Source organism: Gastrolobium bilobum, unplaced genomic scaffold (genome assembly GCF_033153095.1).
Source record: "Gastrolobium bilobum isolate Gb01-03AN ecotype WA unplaced genomic scaffold, APGP_CSIRO_Gbil_v1 utg11686, whole genome shotgun sequence".
In the NCBI taxonomy this organism is placed as follows: domain Eukaryota; kingdom Viridiplantae; phylum Streptophyta; class Magnoliopsida; order Fabales; family Fabaceae; genus Gastrolobium; species Gastrolobium bilobum.
In genome coordinates this window covers 174,694-199,799 of record NW_026897523.1, presented here as the reverse complement: position 1 = coordinate 199,799, position 25,106 = coordinate 174,694, and the positions used below count along the sequence as shown (strand labels likewise).

The 25,106-nt window shown below is 36.6% G+C and overlaps 1 protein-coding gene across 3 annotated transcripts; it reads right to left on the bottom strand.

The window, feature by feature from the left end:
- On the bottom strand, positions 1-25,106 carry LOC133307633 (phosphatidylinositol-3-phosphatase SAC1). 3 transcript variants are annotated; one of them, XM_061508175.1, is made up of 17 exons: positions 24,892-25,106; positions 24,600-24,804; positions 24,322-24,487; positions 24,005-24,227; positions 22,017-22,093; positions 17,797-17,859; positions 13,353-13,540; positions 13,144-13,241; positions 11,431-11,564; positions 11,189-11,320; positions 9,542-9,926; positions 9,308-9,429; positions 9,034-9,144; positions 8,686-8,898; positions 2,010-2,189; positions 851-962; positions 1-365 (listed from the first exon to the last, which is right to left on the bottom strand). In XM_061508175.1, the coding sequence occupies exons 1-17, from the start codon at positions 25,027-25,029 to the stop codon at positions 117-119; spliced, it is 2,796 nt and encodes a 931-aa protein (XP_061364159.1). In that variant the 5' UTR covers positions 25,030-25,106; the 3' UTR covers positions 1-116. The 3 variants fall into 3 exon arrangements, with proteins under 3 accessions (XP_061364159.1, XP_061364160.1, XP_061364161.1); XM_061508176.1 differs by having other exon boundaries at positions 17,797-17,829; XM_061508177.1 differs by lacking the exon at positions 17,797-17,859.

Sequence of the window (25,106 nt, the reverse complement as noted above, 5' to 3'; positions counted from 1 at the left end):
AGAAGAAGAAACGAACCTTATAAAAAACTGACAATGACTTGTTTTGTCTGAACAAGAGTTGAAGAAATAGTACAAAAATCAAGTGTTCCGCAATATTTGCCAAAGCAAATGACTCATCATATCCTAGATACTTTTTCTTCCCCAATTAACCATCTCGTCAACCAGCTTGGATCATCAGCAAAGAATTTACATGTTTTAGGAATTATCCCAAGGTCAGCACCAACTTGGTCATACTCCTTTATAGCTGCTTCCATTTCTGCTGCAACGGCAGCATCATTAACAATTTCAGATGAACTCATGCTTAAAGCATCTGCATAGTGTTGCTCCCTCTCGGAGTCATTTTGGAAAAGTTCCAATGCAGGTCCCTGCATATAGATTTAATGTCTTAACGACACAACACAAGACATCCTACATGTTCTTTTATGCGCTTTATTTCAGTATTTGTTTGTTTGTTTATTTCTTTCTTGATTACATTTCTTGCATGTTCTTTTAATTTTATTTTTTGGGAACCTTATCCTCCAAGTCCGGGTTTCATGGGGATTTTTTTTAGGGAGGGGGTGGTCATATAAATTTATTATTCAAGACCAACTAGAAAAAATTCTTGAAAACCTTTCTTTACAGGACCCACTGGATAGTATACTTGTTTTACCCCCACCACCATGACTTACGCCAAAAAAACTGAAAACATAACATACCAACTAACCCAGCACTAGCAGGTAGTTAAACTAAAGAAGTCTGGACCTCTGTTTACTGTGCTTTGTTTGAAGCAAGCAATGGTTAGTGATTCATAGAACAATGTCTAGATTCAAAGTGGCGTAAGCATGTACATTATTCATGAGGAAGTATATACCTGACATAACTCAGCATAATGTTTATATATCTCACTGCTTTCATCTTGATCACCAAGGAGAGTACCTCCATACCAACCGTTGGCCTCGTTTGCTGAGGTCATTGTAAGGTACCTAAAAAATTAGAGAGTACAAAAAGAGCAAACATCATCTGTACAATGAACAAACTAAAGGCATCAAAGAGAAAGAAAATAAATTAATGTGGGACAGTCTACAGTGGTTATATGCTCCAAATGGACAACACAGGATTGGAAGAGTGACCATTTTGTCACATCTGGCAAAAAAATTTACCAGATTGCAACGCCAACAATAAATTTTGCCAAAATGCCACGCGACCTATTTTGCTACACTGTGTAGCGGAATATGTTTGCAAATAATTCGCTACATAGTGTAGCGAAATATACCATGTCAGGATGTACTGTCAGCAAAAAATGACACGTGTCAAGCAGACAGATTCAAGCATAATTCGCTACACAGTGTAGCGAATTTCTGCCTGCTTGACAAGTGTCATTTTTGCTGACTGTGCATCTTGACATGGCATATTTCGCTACACTGTGTAACGAATTACTTGCAAACATATTTCGCTACACAGTGTAGCGAAATATACCGCGTGGCATTTTGACAAAATTTATTGTTGACGTGACAATCTAGTAAATTTTTTTGCCAAGCATGGCAAAATGGTCACTGTTCTCACAGGATTCATAACCAATCAAAGAACAGCAGTAATAAACTAACACAACTTTGGTTTTCCGACACTTTTGAATATAGTAGATCCTAGAGAAGAACAAAATCAACTTTTGAAGGGAACTTCTTCATAATTTAAACCAATTGTACCAAAGTTATTGCCAACTGCAGAAAAGTAATGAAGTTCAGAATTCCACGTGGCCATTTAAAATATTAACAGCTCTAGCTCTACTTAACAGATCAGGTCCAGATGCACAAAGTTTGGTCTGTTAATGTCAAGAAAGTCTGGTTGGCATAGCTCAGCTCTGTCTAAAGCGCACAAATCACAATGCACTAAATAAACATACTAATCCGTTGGTGGTGACCTAAAGCGAAGAGATTAGCCAGAAAAATGACCAAATGGGACACTGAACATCATAGGACAAAATGAAGGTGCATCACAGAATTACAAGTATAAGGCCCTTTTTAGATACATACCTTTGGAAAACATCCTCTTCATTCATTTCATTGCCAAAGGAAAGCCAATTCAAATTGCAAAACCCATTAGCTTGAGATCCCTCAATGTCAGTTTCTCGAGAAGCAACTTTTGCAGCAGAGGAACCTTCTTCATACTTTCTCTGGCCAAAAAGCCAATTTGGGCTTTTAAGCTGTATCTCACTGGACAAGATCAACAGATAATCGGTGACTCCACAAAAATTACCTGAAGTTACCAAAATTACAGAATATTTTTTGCATCTCACCCCAGTCTAACACTCTGCACACTATTTCCTGCCCAAAATGAGAACATGCATGGTTTGGGTGGAAGGGGTGGCTGACATTGCAACTAAGTTTATGCAAAAGGAATTTACATTAATCTAGAAATGAAGGGTCTAAACTTACAGCTAAGAGAGATTCTCTTCTACCAATCATGATACTGATTTTAACAAACTGATTAAGTTGCTCATTATTATAAAATGTAAAAGGCAAGCTGAAAATAATAGAAGCAAGATCATAATGCATATTTTTATTTCCAAGCATAGAGAGAAAAAATAAGTTGAAGGAACGGAAGGGAAAGCACAGGACAATCTGCATGCTGATCAATTCATTTATTGAATGAATAATAACAGAAATATAATACAACTCATGTGATACAAGTATTAAGAAGCAGGAATCAAGAGCCAATATCAACTACTGTTGTCATAAACGTGGTCATGCAATGAATGGCAGGAAAAATTCTAGTACTTACACATTGTTAAGAACCACTGATACCCAAAACCTTAAAGTATTGGATGAGAGTCTTTTTAATGATTTATATTATTCTCTAACACATCCCCTAACGCAAGAGCCTTTTGGGTTAGAAGCGTGGATATTGCACAGGCCCAATTTTTTTGTTTACGTTTTGTGCTTTTTTATTTTAATTTCACTTTAAAGTGGGGGGCGGTGAGGATCGAACTTGTGACCTTATAGCCACTGAAGCTCTGATACCATGTAAAGAACCAATTCAACCCAAAAGCTTAAGCTATTGGGTGAGACTACATTAATGGTTTTATATATCTCAACATGCCCCCTCACACGAGAGCCCATTGGACTTGAAGGGTGGACAATGCACATGCCCACCTACCTGTGCTAAGAAATTCCACAAGAGAAAGTGGGGGGCGGTGAGGATCGAACCCGGGACACGAGGCTCTGATACCATGTAAAGAACCAATTCAACCAAAAAGCTTAAGCTATTGGATGAGGCTACATTAATGGTTTATATATCTCAACAGAACCAATTCAACCCAAAAGCTTAAGCTTTTGGGTTGAGGCTATATTAATGGTTTTATATATCTCAACACGCCCCCTCACACGAGAGCCCACTAGGCTTGAAGAGTGGACAATGCACAGGCCCACCTAGCTGTGGGAAGAAAGAAATTCCACTAGAAAGAAAGTGGGGACAATGAGGATTGAACCCGGGACACGAGACTCTGTTACCATGTTAAGAACCACTCCAACCCAAAACCTTAAGGTATTGGATGAGGGTCTTTTTAATGGTTAAATCTTAAGGTGTTGGGTGAGGGCCAATGGTAGGGTTATAAGAAATAAAGGAGTCAGCACAACAAGCTATATGATTAGTAGCACCAGAATCAATAACCCAAGAATGTTTAAAATCAGTACATGAAGTAAGAAAAGAATAAGTATTGGAGCTCATACCAGTCATAGCCAAAGCACTAGTACCAGATGGCTTACTCAGAGAATCAAGGATGGTCCGGAGCCGTTCCAACTCATCTTGACGAAATGCAGGTTGGGTCTCATTAGGTGCAGGAGCTATATCAGAGGAAGTAAAATGCGCTTGACCACGCATCCGTGCCATCTTTTCTAAGACTTTTTGCTTTCCATGGAGGCGAAAGCATATATCCTTGATATGACCTGTTCTTCTACAATAAGAACACCAGCGATCATCTTTCTTAGGTCTAGAAGATGTACCATCAGAAAATTTTGTAAAAGAACTCCCTTGAGAAGAATCATCCTTTTTTGTGGAAATCATAGCAGACCCATCAGTGGGTTTAGAAGCAACACCATCATGTGATGACAGCATGGCAGATTTATCAGAGTTCATCATAACTCCCCGACGAGTCTCCTCCCCCCGAACAGTATTGAAAACAGCAGAAAGGGATGGAAAAGTATCTTTGCCAAGTATCTGAACCCGAATAGGATCATACTCGGAATTCAAACTAGCAAGAAAATCAAAAATACGCTCATTTTCCACCTCCTTGGCTAAGGCAGTAGCATCTGCAGTACATTGCATCTTCAAACTCTGAAATTGATCAAGTTCAGTCCACAACTCCTTCAAAACACCATAATAAGCAGTCACTGATAAGGAGTCTTGTTTAGTAGAGAATATTTTATTGCGCAATTCATAGCGTGCAGCCATATCATGTTTCAAAGAACAAGTTGAGCGAACAGTGTCCCAAATCTCCTGGGCAGAAGACAGAAACAAGCAGTGACGACCCACTTCAAGAGTCATCGAGTTCCATAACCAAGTCATGATAAGGGAATCTTCATTATCCCTACCCAAGTATCTGATGCAGGCATATTTGGATATGTTGCCCTACCCTACTGATGCTTCTGCATATCGGAAACAGGTGGAACGTCTCTTTATGGTTGCCACACTTTCTGGTCTTCCCGAAGAATATGATAATGTCCGGGATACTATCTTGACTAGTGGGGATCCTGATCTATCAATGACATATCAGCGTCTTTTGAATCTTAATAAGAAATCTGCTCCTGCATCGTCTGCTGTTGTTGATTCCACTGCTCTAGTTTCCCGTACTGACTTTCGCGGGAACATTGGAGGTGGTCGTGGTCGTGGTAGAGGCCAGGAGGACGTGGTCAGCGACCTCATTGTCATTATTGTCAGCAACTTGGTCATTATGAGGAACGTTGCTACACAAAATATAGCTCAATCGGATACTGCTTCAAATGGTATAGTCTCTCTCCTTTGAAGACTATGCAGCACTCCAGACCCTTCTCAGGAATGCCTCTCCTCAGTCTCAGGCCTCTGCTTCAAAAACTGGTAATCTCGTAGCTTGTGTTTCTCATTATGCATCACTTGGTCCTTGGATATTTGACTCAGTTGCTACTGATCACCTCTGTGGTAATAAGGAACTCTTTTCATCTCTTGCATATTCTGATAATTTACCCTCTATTACTCTTGCTGATGGCACTAAAGCCCCTGTTCATGGGATTGGACAAAGTTGTCCAACCTCCTCATTGACCTTGACATCAGTCTATTACATTCCTGATATCCCTTATAACTTAATCTCTGTTAGTAAATTGATCAACTCTCTTAATTGTATTGTTACCTTCTAAAACCATTCTGTTTCTGTGCAGGATCCTGGTACGGGTAAGACGATTGGAGTGGGCCATGAGTCACGAGGTTTGTTCTACCTGGTTGTGCCGAGTCCTTCAGTTGCTAGCTCTTTCACAGAATCTCCTCAACTCATTCACAGTCGCCTCGGTCATCCTAGTCTTTCAAAATTGCAGAAGATGGTTCCTCTTTTATCTGGTCTTCAGACTTTAGATTGTCAGTCATGTCTGCAAGGGAAGCACATACGTTCCTCCTTTGCCAATCGAGTCAATAAACGAGTTGATACTCCTTTTTCAATTATTCATTCAGATATTTGGGGTCCAAGTCGTAGTGTGTCTGTTTTAGGGTTTCGATATTTTGTTACCTTTATTGATGATTTTTCACGTTGTACTTGGATTTATTTAATGAAAAACCGTTCTGAGTTATTTTCTATTTATCAAAAAAAATTTGCTAAAATTCAAACTCAATTTGATGTTTCTATTCGTATTTTAGGTAGTGATAATGCTAAGGAATATGTTTCTGTTGACTTTTCTAATTTCTTAGCCACACATGGTACTTTACACCAAACTACTTGTCCTCACACTTCACAATAAAATGGAGTAGCTGAACGTAAAAATAGACATCTCATTGAGACTGCACGGACTCTTCTTATTCACATGCATGTTCCTCTTCACTTCTGGGCCGATGCAGTCCTTGCCTCTTGTTTTCTCATCAACCGTATGCTTTCATCTGTGCTTAATAATGACATTCCTTATAACTTGTTGCTTCCAGATGTTGCCATCTATCCTCTGTCCCCACATGTCTTTGGTTGTACCTGTTTTGTTCATGATCTCACTCCTGGTAAGGACAAGTTAACATCCAAAGCCTTTAAATGTATTTTTCTTGGTTATTCTCGTCTTCAAAAGGGTTATCGTTGTTATTCTCCCGATCTTAAGCGTTACTTTGTTTCCGCTGATGTCACTTTTCTTGATCAACAACCCTTTAATTCTATCCCATCTCAATTGTCACAGATTGATCATGTTCTTCCCTTTTCTTGACTTGTTTTTGCCAGCTGCATGTACTTCTATTCCAGATGAGCAACCTATTGCTTCCATACCTGAGGACCGTCCACTTCTCACCTATCAGCGTCGCAAAATTGTGCCTCCTGTCGACTCGACTCTTGCTGACTCATTGCCCACTGTAGTTGATTCTTCCCCTCCGACTCCTTTACCAGAGGCTCTTCCCATTGCTCGAAGAAAAGGTACACGTACTACTCGTAACCCTTATCCTCTTTATACCTTTTTGAGCTATGACCATCTTTCTCCTCCTCATTTCACCTTTGTTTCTAGTCTTTCTTCTGTTTCTATTCCTAAGACCACAAGTGAAGCACTTTCCCATCCAGGGTGGCGCCAAGTGATTCTTGATGAGATGACTGTACTTCGTTCCAATGGCACTTGGGACCTTGTTTCTGCTCCTCCAAAAAAGTCTATAGTTGGTTGTCGCTGGGTTTTTACTGTGAAAGTTGGACCTGATGGCCATGTTGATCGTCTCAAGGTACGCTTAGTTGCAAAGGGTTTTACTCAAATCTTCGGCCTTGATTATAGCAATACATTCTATCTGGTAGCTAAGATGGCGTCAATTCGCCTATTTCTTGCTCTTGCTGCTGTTCGTCACTGGCCACTCCTTCAACTTGACATCAAAAATGCTTTTCTTCATGGTGATTTACAAGAAGAAGTTTACATGGAGCAACCACCTGGTTTTGTTGCTCAGGGAGAGTTTGGGAAGGTGTGCCGTCTTCGCAAATCCTTATATGGCCTCAAGCAGTCTCCTCGGGCATGGTTCAGTCGCTTCAGTTCTGCTGATCAGGCGTTTGGCTTAATTCGCAGTAAAGTTGACCATTCTGTATTTTATAGGATCACATCTCCTGATAAGTGCGTCTATTTGTTAGTCTATGTTAATGCCATCATTCTCATCGAGAGTGATCAAGCTGGAATTCGTCAGTTAAAACAATATTTATTCATTCAATTTCAAACAAAGGACCTTGGGAAGCTGCGTTACTTCTTGGGAATTGAGGTGGCACAATCTAGACAAGGCATTTCTATCTGTCAAAGGAAGTATGCCTTGGATATCCTAGAAGAGACTGGTATGTTGGGGTGTAAACCAATTGATACACCAATGGATCCCAACGTCAAGTTATTGCCCGGACAAGGGGAGCTGTTATCTGATCCTGGTCGTTATCGGAGGCTAATTGGGAAACTCAATTATCTTACTGTGACTAGGCCAGACATTTCTTTCGTTGTTAGTACGGCTAGTCAGTTCTTTGATTCCCCTTGTGATTCTCATTGGGATGCTGCTGTGACCATCCTCCGATACATCAAAGGAACACCAGGAAAATGTTTGTTGTATTCGGATCAGGGAAATACAGAAATTTGTAGTTATTCAGATGCTGATTGGGCAAGATCACCTTCAGACAGGCGCTCTACTTCTGGCTATTGTGTCTTCTTTGAAGGAAACTTAATTTCTTGGAAGAGCAAGAAACAACCTGTTGTTGCTCGATCTAGTGCAGAAGCTGAGTATCGTGCAATGGCAATTACTACATGTGAGTTAATCTGGTTAAAGCAGTTGATTCAGGAGCTTCATCTTTGTGAACAGAAACAACCCATGACACTCATTTGTGATAATCAAGCTGCGCTACATATATCCTCTAATCCTATATTTCATGAAAGAACCAAACATATAGAGATTGATTGTCACTTCATTCGAGAAAGGATTCAGTCAGGAGAAATTAAGACAGCTTTTGTCAATTCTAATGATCAACTAGCGGATGTCTTCACTAAAGCTCTTAGAGGTCCTCGGGTTGAATACATTTGTAGCAAGCTTGGTGCTCACAATATATATGCATCAGCTTGAGGGGGAGTGTTAGAATAGATATGATTAGATATGATTAGATTTGAATAGATTACTTCCTATCTGTAAATATTCTTTTTGGATTAGATCTGGGCTTCTCACTTAAGCCCATTAGGGTCTCTATATATTGTAACTCTTTGTATTAGATTAATACACAACATATTATTTCATATTCAAGTTGGTATCAGAGCATAAAACCATATTTGGATTAGATCTGGACTTCTCACTTATAGCCACTGAAGCTCTGATACCATGTAAAGAACCAATTCAACCTAAAAGCTTAAGCTTTTGGATGAGGCTATATTAATTATTTTATATATCTCAACACACATGCACAGAAAAAAAACAGTGAGAAAAAAACAGCACTACATAATCAGGAGAATAAAAGTGAGAAGTAAATAAAATAATCAAACAGCTACTTAGAATAAGGGAAATTACGCTGCATCAGGTGCAACACCACTGTTTCCAGAACCAGCACCTGGTTTCTGATCAGGTTCACAGCAAAGTCGTACATTTTTAATTGTACTACACGTCTTTTCAATTAACTTGTCAAATGATGTCAACTTTATGCGTGAGAAGTCTTCTCTGCAAGCTGGTATAGGGGTGAAGACCAGTCCAGCTCTTCCAGAAGGCTCAGGATTTGTCTCAGAACTGCAAAATTTAAACAGAAATAAACAATATATTTACATACAAAAAATGAGAAAAGCGAAGCCTAATTCAACATATCATAGAAGCATGTCAGTGATGGATTTTAATGCAAGTCATTAAGTGACAAGGAAGACTCACCACTTCTCAGGGATTAGATCATCCCCAATCCCAGATACATGGAGGTAATAATCTGAATCCAGCTCCCAGAGAGCAGGTTTCCCTTCCTGTGGTTGGAAGTAGCCTAAAAATCTGGCAATAGAACCATGTCATCAATATTTAAGACCATTATTCAAGACAACATTAATCAAGGGACAGAGTATTTAAACATTAGAAACCTAAAAAAATCAAATCCTATTAAAGATGAGTCATGAATCCCATCTAGGAAAGGAAAAATAGACGGAAGGAATAATACAAGTTTATTGCATCCTGTTTTTCACCATCTGTGTAAGCATTGCTATAGTATCGCTTTATGGATTTAAAAATTTCTCTTGATTGTGTTGTTGCTTTCCACTTTCCCTGCCTATCAGGAAACACCTGTCGTCACCAAAAAACATATCATAACAGCAGCAGAAGAGGATGCAAATAAGCAAATTAGACATTTGTCCAACAGATCATATGAATTTAGAATCAATAAAATATGTCATACAGTATTGTGAGCTGCAGAACCACCATACTGCTGGGCAAGAGCATCTCCCATACTTAGATACATGTCCATTAGAGCTGCAGCAATACTACTATCGGGATCCACTTTTGGTACATCAGTCAAACCCATTGCATGGAGCTGGCACCCTAAAGCTTGAAGACCATAAGCATATTGGGCAACATTTGTACGGTCCAAGCAGTCAATGCAGTTGGTACGCAGAACTCCACTCTGAAAACGTGGTGCGTCACCACTAAAATTGTCTTTTTGATTCTGATGGCTCATATCAATCTCTGTGTCTCGATTAATCATAGAATTTAGCATTTCATTACTGTTTCCAATCCTTGCAAGATCCCCAGAACTAGCTCTCAGATCTCTAAGCGAAGTGTCCCTATAAAAATAGACAATGAGTTGAAAATATAAATAGAACTTCCTTTTTCTTAAGTAACATACTTGCTCTTTTACATTTATAAAATAAAACTGCAATTATGCTCGTAAAGGTAAGAATCCCTGGAATTAAGACCAGCAATAACAAACAACAACCATGCCTTATCCCACTAGACGTTGTCAGCTACTAGGCTACATGGATCAATTGAAGCCATTTAGCTCAATCAATAATAATAATAATGATAATAAACATTTAGAGTTATGTCTTTTTAAAAGCATTATATTCTGGTTTTCTTAGGTCTTCGTCAAACCCTTCTAATCAAATCAACTTCAATTGACCCACTTTTTTCACTAGAGCCTCTACTGGTGGTGTACGACCACAAGTGCTGTTACCTTACCACCACCATTGCCCAGAACACTGCCAACACCCAAAAACAAAATTTATTGAATTATTTATAAATTTAAGTTCAAATTTATGGTAACAATATTATATCTGCATTTTATTTAAATCTAAATTATACATCTAAAAAAATTAGAATTAAATGTAGAAATACAATTTTATTTCATAAATCCTTGTGCAATCCAAACATAAAACTAGAATTGGAGTTACAGTTCCAAACTGTAATCCTAATTTTTTTGTCCAAAAGGAGGCTAAGCTTGAAGGCCCAAAAAGGAAAGCTAACTTGGATGTTTGACTTCTGGTATTACTCCTTGGGTGGCACCGAAACTAAAACCTAGCTTTCCATTGTAGTTGTCATCAATCATCATTATTCATTACAGATACACTCAAGTTTTCTCTCATTCATCTAAAACTGAAGAAAAAAAATAAAAAGGCAAATACATCACCCAAAGCAAACTTACAGTTCAAAATCCAAAAATAGATAGTCCAGAAAATCTTTAAAAGAAGTATAAGGTGAAAATATGAAAAGAAATGGATTGAACGCTTATTTGATCATTTTAAATTTTTAATGGAGATTTGTAGTTCTACAACTCTAATTGTGGAAGCAGCACATATCAAGGTGAGGAGCTTAAAGCGGCAGGTGGGTAAATCTTATAACAGAAGTTATTATGGGAAAATGTCATAGACCCCTGCATTTTTCATATCTTGCTTTTTGAGCATCTAAAAGGGCATGGTTAGATAAATACTGATCACTGAAAAAGGATAATATTTTCAAGTTCAAAGCAACGATTTGATTAAAACTTACATAAAAAACAAGAAAAAGACTGTATTTAATGTTAGGTAACCATTTCAATGATGCATCATACCTTCCTATGCTTGTTCGATTGCTCTTGCTGGCCCTCTTTATGATGCTGGGTTTGCCACTGTAGTAAAAACCTGTTAAATCAAGTGCTTCACTTGCTACAGCTCCTAAAACCGCCAAAACATTGGCAGACTTGCTTTGAAAACAACAGAGGAAAACAGAGAATGTCAGATTTAAAATTAAACTGCAGGAAAAAATGAAGAGGCTGCTATTGTGGGATAAAAGGATAAAGCTTAATATGCTCACCTCTTTGCAAACTTGTGAAAGTCCCAGTGAATAAATCTAAGATGGTTTTCTACCGGAAGAATTTGGTTCAGATATCCAACAGCATTTGCAAATTCACGCCTCAGCATCATTTCTCGAGGCCTTTTCTCAACAGTCTGCATTTTATCATTTAAATGAGCTACAAGAAAATGCAAATATATATTTTTTTTAAATAAGAAATTCGTTAGGTCACACAGTAGTGATGGGACAAGTCACAAAGGATATTATAATTTTGATATCATGTTGAAATTATAGGGTTTAAGGTAGGGAATGAGGAAAATAGAGGACAAAGACTGAATAAACAAAAATTGATATTGATTTGATATGAAGGATTTGTTATGATATAATATAAAAGACAAAGCAATAAACTCTATTTACATTATGAGATATTTTTCATATATTCTAACAAGGGAAATATCAAAATAAGTGGGGTTTGATAGGCATAGAAAAAGAAGCTAAAGCTTTTAGATGAAAGCCGCATTAATGATTTTATATTATATTTCTCTAGCACACCCCCGCACACGAGCTCATTGGGCTTGAAGAGTGGACAATGCACAAGTCCACCTACCTGTGCCAAGAAACTCCATAATATTTATTATTTATTAATAGAATGGAACAATGAGGATCGAACTCGTAACCACTTGGTCGCATAGACTTTGATACCATATAAAACAATCATTTCAACCCAAAAGCCTAAGCCTTTACACATTAATGGTTTTATATTATATTAACATTTTATGATGGAATACAACAACAGAAAAAGGAAATACAATTACCCAAGTAATTTGAGAGGCTTGCAAAAATAAACTATCAATTAATATTTAATATTTAATCCAATTAACAGGAGTTAGGAAATAGTATAACCTTTTTCCATATTATTGGAATGGTGTCAGTTTAACATTTATGAACATTTTTTGATAAAAGAATTTATTGAAAGAGGAGAAAAACAGGATCAGGAATCCCCCTGGCAGCAATAAAAATTAGGAGAGGAAATATAAGTATTAGATCAAAAGAGCTATCCTATCCCTCTGAATGCGCACCAAACAACCACTTTGTAAAAACCATGGGCATAAACCCAAAGGAAGCATAGAAATGAATCCTGCCCCAAAGAAGATTCATGGTCATTTGCATTTAAATATTAGTTGTTATGAAAGAGAAAAGGTGCTCAATTAAAATTTAAATTTCCAATGGGAAGTCAATTGGTATTTCTTAGAAACATGGGCAAGAAGTACTATTTTGAAGTGAGGACTAGGAGCATTGAAATTACTGTGCTCTGCAAAAACAGGGATGTAAATTGGAGAGCATTCCCTTGCCAAAAAAATAAAGTACCAAATACATGTAAATTGATATTTATTCACTTTTTTAGTATTATTTATTTTTATTTAAGGATGTCAAGAATCAACTCTCCCAAAAGTTTAAGCATGGACAATGATTATTACTGAACACCCATGAATGATTTTATATTATTTCTAACATATCCCCTCACGCAAGAGCTCTTTGAGTTTCAAGCATGGGCAATGTACAGGCCTACCTACATGTGCTGAAATTCAACTTTTGATTAGAAGAATGGGGTGGCAAGACCACTTAATCATAGAGATTCTGATATCATGTTAAGAACCAACTCTCCCAAAAGCTTCAAGTGTTAGGGGAAGATCCACGAATGATTTTATATAATATTATTGATTGAGGAATTACCTTAATCAAATTAAGAACAATAATTGGGTTGCCATATCTCTTAGCAAGGTCTTCAAAATGCAATTTTGTTGCTTGGTATGTCGGATCATACCTCTGCACTGGAAGTCAAAACAGGGAGTAAAAGGACATCGAAACAAAGTTAGATGTATTATAACAACTTAAAATTCAACAATGAACAGGATAGATATTCGTCTCAACTATCTTCATACAAATTATGTCGGGCTTTGGGCTAAATCTTGATGCTTCTTGTGACCAGAAAAGTGGTATCGAGCCACGCATTTGCACAACTGAACTCATTTTGCCCTTGCAAGAGCCAGCATCTTCATCAAGGACAATCTGCTCTGTCTCAACATCATTAGCAACCCTCCCCCGATCATTCACTCCCCTTTTCAAGTAACTGCATAAACAATTCATGAAAAAAATATTAATCCAACCATTAATATTTTAGCAAGATAGACACAATGTAAAACCAAATTACTTCACAAAATACAGATAATTCATGACATCGAAGAATATTGTCACATTTAATTTAATGTAAAGAACCAATTCACCCCGAAAACTTAAGCCGTAAAGTCTATATTAATGATTTTGTATTATATTTCTCGAACATGTCCCTGCACACAACAGCCAATTGGGTTTGAAAGGCAAAAAATGCTAGACCCACCTACATGCACTAAGAAACTCCACAATATTTAATTATTTATTAATAGAATAGGGGACGATTAGAGTCGAACCCGTGACCACTTAGTCATAGAGGCTCTTATATTATCTTAAGAACCAATTCAATTCGAAAACTTAAGTTGTTATGAGAAAGTCACATCAATGGTTTTATATTATATTTCTCTAACAATTAACACTACATATACCAATCCAACCAACTCAAGATTGTTAATACAGAGAAAACAAGCATCAAACAACAAATGTTCAACGTACAATCGACTAATGTAACCTTTTACTCTAATGTAGATGATAGGACACAAAGGGAAAACTTTGATTCTACGACCACTGTAACAAGTAAAATCACCATCCTCCAGAACAAAACACTTGAGAACAATTAAAATATGACAGCAAATAATACTTATGTGGCAATTTATTTAATATAGAATAGGAGTCTCCCCCGTCGTAATAATAATAATCTCCGAGAAAAACAATCTAGTGCCACAAAATTCACCACATAAGAGATTCCTAGCATAGCACAGCAACAACTATGTTATTAATCATTATTTTATGACACCATATGATGCAAAGCCTATAACAACTCAAATATACACAATACATATGACCATTAACACAACTCAAATATACACAATACATATCACCATTATCACAACTCAAATATGCACAATACATATGACCATTATCACAACATCATTGCCTAAATAGTTACAAATCATATTTCTCCGAGCAACAAAAGAGAACTTAAGAAAAAAATCATAGAGGAATGATAAACTGTGTTAGGCGGGAGAATCACAACAAAGGCACCCCAATCTATACAACTTGTTTAAGACATAATGCCAAAGGCGTAGTCATGACTTAAATTGATTGCTTAGGAAATGCCAAGCCATGCCTTTTGGTAAAATGCAAACCACCGGGAAAAATTGGTGAGATAGACAAAAGAAATAAAGGCACGGTCCCAAGACTTAATGGGTAAAGATGCATGAGCAAGTAAGGTGAGACTCATCTCTACAATGTGCCTATGTTTCCTTTCTACCACTCAATTTTGGTGATGAGTGTGAGGACAAGTAATTATATGAGCTATACCAAGCTGTTTAAGGTGCTGATGAAATGGACGAAACTCTCCTCCCCAGTCAGTCTGAAATGCTTTTATGGACGACTGAAAATAGTTTGAAACGAGCTTGAAAATGGGTAAAGATTGTTAATGCTTCTGACTTTTGTTTTAAAGGATAAATCCATGTATAATGAGAATGAGCATCCACAAAGGATATGTAATAGGTAAAGCCCATGGTAGACTTAACTGGAGCTGGTCCCTATAAATCACTAAAAATCAGGTCAAATGGTTTTGCATAGATTTTAGTTGAAGGAACTAAATGCAGTCTATGGATTTTTCCTAAACAGCAAGCAGAGCAAAACTCAAAATTAGTTTTATTAGGAATGAGAATATTACAAGACTTCAAAACAAAATTTAGAGCATCAGTGTGAGGATGCCCCAATCGACAATGCCAAAGAGAGTACATATAGTTTGATTCTACAGAGTTCTTAACATCATAAGCAACATTTATTTGACACTGTGTAGTTACATCAGTGGGAATAACACCAGAAGCTATAGAATGACTACACAAAGGAATGAAACTGCATGAAACAGAATTTGAAGCAAAGTTGAGAAGACATTGCTGACTTGATTGCAAGACTTGAGTTATGAGAAAGATGAATTCCACGAAAATGATATTGGCCATCTGAACCCAAATCACCCTCTAGAAGTAATTCATGAGATCCCTGTGATTTTACACAGCAAGTAAGGGGGTGAAATTCAAAATAAACACCATTGTCTTTGGAAAACTTACTCACACTGATTAAATTCTTAGTTACGGAAGGAACAAGAAGCAAGTTATTAAGGTGTAAATGAGTGTGGTTGAAGTGGAGACTGAAAAGAAGAGGAACCCAAGGCATTCACTTCCAAACCTTGACCATTCCCTATGTACACTTGATCTGCACCTGACAATTGCGTGCTTTGCAACAGATTCTGAGGACTTGCAGTAACATGATGAGACGCACCTTAGTCTGGATTCCATTCTATTGCTCGAACATTTGAGGGAGATGGCAAAAGACCTTGTCCTTGTTGATGTTGAGCAAGGTTTTGAGGCTGATTGGTGGTTAGTAGGGCTTGAGGCTGATGCTGAGCAAGAGGCCTGATATACTGATAGGATCTTTGAAAGGCAAACTGAGTTGGAGCGAAAAATTGAGGAGACTCAGGTGGTGGAAGGTCAAGAACGAAATTCTCATCAAACCTGTACCAACATGTTTGAACTCCATGTCCAAACTTGTAGCAAAGTTGACATTGTACATTACTGCGTCCTCTACCTCTTCCTCCTCTGTTGTTACGAGCATAAGGTCTACCTCTGCCTCTACCATTGTTAGCACCATAAGATCTCAGATTATTCATGTTCTGGTCCTGATTCTGTGGTATAATCTCAAAAAGAGTACTGTCAGAAGTAGATCCGGATTCAGAAGTGTCTTTCTGATCAGTGGAAGTCTTCTGCACAACGTTTACAGTCATCGAGTCTGAGAGGAGGGACTCACTTTGCCTTGCAAGCATCATTTCATGAGACATCAGTTCAACTCTTAAGTTGTTGAAAGAGTAAGGATTTTCACGTGCTCGAAAAATGACGAAAGCGTTGAACTCAACAGGAAGTCCAACAAGTAGTAACTCAATTTGTTCTTTAATTGATATAGGACTTTTGATCGCTTTTAGCTCATTGCACAATGATTTCACACACCTAAGGTACTCAGCAACAGATCGTCCACCTGAAGATGAACGATTCTTCGTTGCTGTGTTTCCAGTAGAAGGAGACGGAAAGGGTGAAGCGGAAGCCATGATGAAGACGATTCGTACTAGGCCCTCAGAGAGAGAGAGAGAGCTCTGATACCATCAAAGAAACCAGAGGAAAACGAGAGAAAAAGAGCGAAGAAGAGAAGAGAGAGAAACTAAATAGTTCATATCTTTGATTAATGGATTGGAAGCTATGCATGTATTCTCTTTATAGATCTTTATACAGATGACACATCAGCTTGTTCTGTTATAACAATATGTAACTAATGGGACTAGGCTAATTACATAAATAACCCTATACACAGTGGGTACTAATAATATGTAAATTTTACATTTACATTTACTCTATACTAATATATATCATCTCACATCATAACATATCAAATCAATCCCAATTTCATATTATTTAATTGTTATTCTCTCTTTTCTTCCTTCCATACCTACATCTATATAATTTCAACAAAAACAATAGGTTGCTAAAAAAAGAGAAACATAAAACTAGAAAGGTCAAACCTAGGTTTATGAAAGAAGGAGGGGAATGTGGATAATAATAATAAAATTCCCTAATCATTTCCAAACCATATTCACCTTGCAAGGGAAATGTTGAGGTAAATATTAAGAGAAATGAACATATTTACTTTCCAAACCACTACAACAGAACTTCAGGATAAAAAAAGAGCACTAGAATGTTTCTATAAAACAGGTAATTATGATTACCAGATCAAGGTAATGGAAAATGAATGCGAGAAAATAGAAAGAGGAGAAGAGAAAACAGTATTTGTAATATTTTTTATTAGACGGGAATGAAAAAGGAGAAAAATAAAATGTACACAAGTACAAAAGTAATGAGAGAATGGGTATTAGATAAAGGTTGTCTTAAACACAAGCTATTTCAGAATAACGAGGAATGTGGAATATATAGGAAAGAGGGACATTAAAATGAGAGAGGTAGAAAGGTCAAAACAATAGCAAAGAACCATGGAAAGAAATAAAAGAAACTAAGAATATTCTCTTAGGAAGAAATAGAGAGAAAGAAATCATTATGTTTCCAATATGAATGAGGAACAAAGCAAATCTTCCCAAACTCTCCAATAGAGGAGAACCTTAGAGTGGTATCCATTGCAAAGAAAGAATAAGAGGCTAACCTGGTTTGTTGCTCCTCCTCCTTCAATCCTTCCCTGGACAAATCACAAGAAATAATTGCTTGCCTATGGGGGGGTAAAACTTAATATATAAACTGTTTAAGCTATCCAAAAAGTTTAGCTTGAAAGACACATAAATGTAATTCATCACTTAGAAGTAAATGTTTATATAAATTACACATTAAAAAAGCACATGTGCAATGAATTTTGAGGATGTAGATGCTCAGACATCAAGGCAAAAGCACGTAAGTACAACTACAACTTGATACATATTGCCTTCACATGATGAGATTTAGTTGATTAAACTCCCCATGCAACATAGTTTATGATTTTGAAACAACCAAACCCATATAGAATTGACTTGCAAGGAAATTCAAACCCTATCACATGATAGAACAAATTAAAATCATTCATGGGGAATTTATTATATGCAAGCAAATTCATTTTTACAGTTTGTGCCTAAAGTAATTAGTAGTCTACACTGCATGACCCCTTGATCCCCCCTTCACCATCCTTATTCTACAGCTTTTCATCAACTTGATTGTCCTGCAAGTGTGCGTGGTGATCCAGTTTCCAGCTTTGACACTTTGGAAATCAAATGTCCTTTAAAAATTTCATGCTTTTAGAAATCTGTATGGTCTTGATTCTATTCGTTTCTATAATCATTTAAAGAAAAGAGCACAATCACTGGACAACTTAAACTCTTTCTGGTAAATATTCCTACAAATTTGTCATTAGGTTCCTGTTCAGAATTGTTTCCCTAAAATTCATTTTTGTTTAGGAATTGTAAAGAACCAATTTAACCAAAAAGCTTAAGCGGTTGGGTGAGGGCCTTTTTAATGGTTTATATTATTCTCTAACACGCCGGACTTGAAGGGCGGATGATGCATCAGGCCCAGCCTACCAGTGCTAAGAAATTCCACAAGAGAAAGTGGGAGACAGTGAGGATCGAACCCGGGACATGAGGCTTTGATACCATGTAAAGAACCAATTCAACCCAAAAACTTAAGCTATTGGGTGAGGGCCTTTTTAATGATTTATATTATTCTCTAACAGGAATGAAGCACTTCCAAATAACAATGATTTGTTTGAGTATTGATACACATTGAATTAGTAACAAGGACAGTATTTAGGCATCAGTCTTTGTTACATTCGGACTGAAGTGTGTAGTTTTTCTCATGAACTAGTTGCTTTATGTATTTGAAACTGCAACAATCAAACCAAGAACTTTCATCCATCATAACAAAAGCTGATTGGCATTAAACCGAGGAGAATCTTCAAGTTTGAAGTCTAACAGCATCTTAAATGTAAGGTTGCATTTTGGTCAAAGAATGTTGAGCTAGGACAAGATACCACGTGATAATTAATAATTTACGGTGGTAGGGGACACTTTAATCCATCACATTTTCTAGTCAATCTGATAAGAACCAGAAGAATGGATTAGCACTAGGTCAGAGTCAGTTAGACAGTTGGATATATGTTTAGTTAGTTGTAGTTAGAATCTACCAAGGGGATAGATAGTTAGGCTCAGGCACTCAAGCTTAAGTAGCAGAAGCAAGGAAGCAAATAGGCATTCAGGAATTTAAACGTAGGAACTTGGCAGAGGCTTTGTTGTGAAAGATGTAGCTCTTTGTAAAGGAAAACCCTTGGAAGGAGAATTCTCTCATTAGGTTCTTCGTTTGTAATTCAATAGACACTACCACAAGGATTCTTTCTCCTTTTCATTCTCTGTTTTACACTTCTCTATCTTTGGAAATTCAGAACCATTTAGGGGTTCATACTTCCGTAACAATTGGTCTGACTTGCTGAATCAATTGAGGTGCTAAGCATCTAATCACTGCGATAAAGGGGCATAATGGAGGAGTATGTGCAGGAGTTTGAGGTGTTTGTATCCTAAGCATTAGAGACTATCAAAAATATGATCGGCTACTATTTAAGGAGACTACGGGCAGATGTGAGGCAAGGTGTGTACCCATGATCCCATGAATATTACCAAGACCATCAATTTAGCTTGGGATGTGGAGGAAGAGCTACGTACGACCAGATGTGTCACTGGAGAAGTGGAGGATGAGACAAGTGACGTAAGACTCTGCATTGGACTGCTATATGTGGCGGGTTGGATGGGCCAACCTGAGAAGTTGGACTCATTTTGCTACCTATTGCTATAATATAACTGACCACAAATCTGGTAGAGATTTAACAGCGAGCAATAAATAGAATGAACTAAATGACTAACTGGACTAATGAGCTATGATACAGTCATAGACAGTGACTCAGTCACATAATCATAAAGATATAGCGGAAATACTCTCGTATAGTCCCCCCTTCAAACTCATTGAGTTTGAACAAAGTAAATCAAGCCAACAACCTTGAGTTTGTCCTTAAGATGAAAGAATTGCAGCTTGGAGAAAGCCTTTGTGTGGACATCCTCAATTTGATCTTATGCTAGCACATGAGTGACAATTAGACTTTTATTGAGGACCTCTTCTCGCATAAAAAAAATATCAAGTTCCATGTGCTTAGTAAAAGAATACAAGACTAGATTGTGTGAGAGAGTAATTAGGCTTAGATTGTCATAGTGAATGACTGGAGTGTGAAAAGGAATGTGTAACTCAGACTAAAGGGTTATAATATACAAGACTTCAATTGAGGTTGAGGTAAAGCTATTGTATTCCGTTTTAATGCTAGAGCATGATAATAGGGAATGCTTCTTGGAGGACCAAGAGATTAAGTTGGGGCAAAAAAAGATAGCAAAACTTGATGTGGACCTGCATTCATCAAGATCTGAAGCCCAATCTGCATCCCAATAAGCTTGAAGAGAAAAAGGCTTAAGTGTAAAAGCTAGTTTCAGCAGCAAACCAATAGTGAGTGTCTTGCAAGTAGGGCAGGATGTGCTTGCCTACTTTCCACTGAATATCTAGAAGTTGAGCCATGAGTTAGCATACTTTGTTAACCAATAAGACCAGCGCCCATACTCAATGTTACAGTAAATATTCTATTATCGTTTGGATGCAATGCAACTTTGTTTACATCTGAGTATGACAAGTTTCAGAATGTGTGTTGTAAGGAGCTTGATACATCTGTTGTACTTGTATTTATCTAAAATTTGGCTTTAAATAGAGCTTAATGGCATTGTATGATCCATGTAGTTAAGGGTGTGAATAGGCTAGGATATGCTACACTTTAGTCTAAATATGTCGGGTCTATGTAGAATAATATTTTGAGCTTGGCTTGACATATGAGCCTAGTGTAGACTAAATTATAATCCTAGGTTGGCCAATTAGCCTATTTAAACTTGTTAGACCAATAAAAATTTGAAAGAATAAATAAAATAATATATCTTATTATTTAGATCATAATTTTGTTTTATTTTATCTAAAATAAATTATATGATATACTCTGGGCTACAGGCTTGTAGGTCAGGCCTTTTAAAAGTAGGCTTACAACTTGTTTTAGACATAAGCCTATTCTATTTTACTAAACTTACAAGGTCAGGTCAGGCATAATGTAGGTTCTTGATAGGCTATTGGACCTATTTACACCCTTTCATGTAGCTAACTTAGGATAATGCTTAATTATTGTTGATGTTGAATTGGGAACCTCATTCATATATAAAGGAAGCTCTAAACAATCAAATTTATCCTAGTCTTATAGGACAATCCATGAACATATTATAGGATTAACAATATATTGTCTTGCGCTTTATAAACTTGCACATCAAATGTAGGATAGGAGTAAGACTTACAAGGATACCCTATACCTATATTATCTTGAAACATTTAATTTTCCTCCATTATACCACAAAACACACCAAAAGCAGCTTTTGGTTAGACATGGTCTCTAACCAGTATTTTTCACTTTTGATGGAATTATAACTATCACCCAAACTATCAAACACTACCTTGTGGAGTTGACCAGTCACATGAACTCCATAGAAAATTGCTGGAGTAATAAGATGACATTTTGGAAACATTTTTACTGTATAGATAGTTCCATTAATCTTCAATCATGGAGGAGGAGCAATATAAAGTTTTATATATTAAGAAAAGAACAATCATATATGACCACAAATTTACCAGGACACATTTAAAGAAGAAGTTTAAGTATAATCATGAAAGCTTAGAAAATATTTACCTAATTTAAATTATCACAATGTTTTTATGACATCTGAATCAATGGCACAAAAAGTGAAACAAGAATGAAATATCAAAACAAGAACATACCGTGTCCCTGCAAAATGTCTAGATCGTCTAGAAATCAAGGAAACACTGAAGTCCCTCCCAAAGATTGATAGACGAATCTGCCATTTTTAAAATCCTAAATTGGTTATACAATGAGAATCGCTATGGATGACAACAAAATCAAGTGATCGAAGGAAAAAAAGGGGCAAAGAAATATGACTACATATATATATATACACACACACAACATTTTGATTGTATGTCAGAATAGTTTAGAGTATCTTACATTATCTTCTCTCTTTTTTAGTAAAGAGTATCTTAAATTATCTTTTATGAATAGTTTCCTTATTTCTTCATATTTCATTATTTATTTCCTTATTTAATTAAAAATGGAAATCTAATATTAGCATAAATAAGGATTAGTGCTCTGTAGCTTGTATCACATCATAAAACATCCTTTACAACAATAATTATATAATTTTATTATTCAAAGTGTTTGTTTTCCTCTTTCTATACCTAAACCCCAATAATTTTAACATGCTATCACAACGTTACCATCCTCCATGACATGTTTCACAACGATTCTGCTGTCAAATTTTCTAAAAATATGAAACTCTATTGTAATAATGTCATTATCTCAATGATTCTTTCCTTTTCTCTTTTGACACACCCTAAACCTGTTGCGCCAACTGCCCACCGGAAAATATTTCCAAACCCATCGTGCCTACAGCATTGTGGTCCTTTTCTCCTCCCCGTGCCTCAATACCAATGATCATGCTGATGACTTATTTTTTACCAATGAGCTATACGGTGCTGGAGTGCTAATGAATTGGTTGTGATTTATACCAACCTCCCCTTATCACTAATGAGTCGTGCCAGCAATGAATTTAGCATTGTTGTGATGCAGATCAGCCTCAATTTCAAATTTTTTGGTTCTTTTTTCTTATGGTTTGAAGTTTTCAAATGTTCTTGATGAACTTGGAGAAATTTTAGTTCTTGTTGTGTATAGTTGTTTGCTAGGGCATTTTCACTAATGATCATTGCAATAAAGTCACTTCTTCCTTGGTCATGCAACATTTCAACCAGCTATTAAGGGTAATGATAATTTCAGTCATCTTGCTGAGTTGCCATCCCAACAATTTTCATCTTTCTGACATATCCAACATCCCTGAGTTGTTTTTCCATCCATGTTTTGTGGAGATCAGATTATATTGTTTAGTTATTTTTCAATTTTAAATGGGTAATCTGTAACAAACTTAAAGTTTTGTAAGCTTTAGTTTAAGGGGAATAAGAATATATGAAAAATATCTCATAATTTAAAATAGTTTAGAGTATCTTATATGATCTCTTAGTAACAATTTTTTTATTTCTTCAAATTTCATAACTTATTTCCTTATTTAATTAGGATTTGAAGCCTAATATTAGTAAAAATAGAGATTAGTACTTTGTAACTTGTATCATATCATACCGCATCCTTCACAACAATATTAATACGATTATATTATTCTGAGTATTCGTTTTACTCCTTTTATACCTAAATCCCTACAATTTCAACAATATGTACATATACATATATAGACACTATATAATCACACAGATAATTATTTTTCCAAAAGGCAACAAGTTATTGGAATGAAACATTCAAATATCTCTTATGAGGCATAAGAGATTATTTCTATCAAAAGACATTATTGAATGAACTAAATTTCCCAAGAGTTGCTGCATTATTGTATGGACACCGAGCAGCAAGCATGAACTCTAATATTCCCATCGGTCGCTAGCCAGAATTATAATTTCTTCGGTTCCCGCCTATTATAAATAAGCTGTTCATTTAGTAATTGACTATTGAACCCATCCACTTGTTTATTCTATCCCAATAATCCCAATTCCCAATAGAAATGAAGTTCAGATAATGTTCATCTTGCTTTAATAGCAGGTATTTATCATGCCCGAAATTAGAGTATGTAAGATCACATTGAACAAATAACAAACTATCATCGATGAAAGACAGCAGAAAGGAAGCGACATACCTGCCTAAAATGGCCATGAACTAAAGCTATAGTCCAAATGGTGTTATTGCATCTTGATCTGATCGATTGTGTTAAATAAGCATTCCAAACAAACATATTATCATATGGCATCCCTCCCTCTTGATTGGACAAGATGTTCTTTTGCAAGCTTTGCATTATAGGGTAAGTGTAACTAAAGAAAAAATCCTTGGTCAAATCAACACTAGACAAAAGCTTTCTGTACCTGCGGTAAGAGGAAGTTGTTTTGGAGTTGAAGTTATAGAAATGAAGAAATTTCAATAGCAGTTGTTAGATTTGGTAGTAGTAGACCCAATTACCTGAGCTCAGATTTAGAATGAGCTAAATCAGATTGAATTGAAACATGTGGTATGGTTATCAATTGACTCTCGATGATGCTATAGATTGCATGACCACATATAGAACCGATTTGTTTGCGCTTAGTAACGAGAATCAAATAATAGGACTCGAGAAACTTGATGCAGCCTAGAGAAACAAGAGAATCATCAATTGCAAGATTTATTTTATTTTATTTTATTTTATTTATTAAAAAAAAGAAATAGTTAGAATTGAGTTGATATAGAGTTAGTTTACTAACCGGCAATCCCAAAAACCTTAGCCACGAAAGTGAGGCCGCCAGTGGCCTTGTTACCTTCAGCAATCCGCTGAAGCAAGCTCTTGATTTCCTGGGGCGAATATAATACAGGGTCTTGGCTGATATTCAGATCGGACGGCTCTGATCGATCAATTTTCAATACCTGAAAGAACCTCTTGTTCCGATCACTCCCGATCAGGTAAAACCTCTGCTTCCTTGCAAACAAACAAACAAACACAAATCAATCAAAGTGATGTTTGATGTTTCCAGTTAATTAATACTCTATCTTTGTTACCGCTCTGGTTTCGTAGAGTCTGAACTTCTCGAGGGCGTAAGAGTCAGGATCCACTTCAGGATCAATGGAAGGGTGAACTTTTGCCGTTGATGATGATGATGATGTTGATGCCATATTCTTATTCTCCGATTTCGCCATCTATCCACTGTCGAATATCTATTTCTAATCTTAGGTTTCGCTTCGCATTCCCCAACACATTCAATTCATTTCCAATC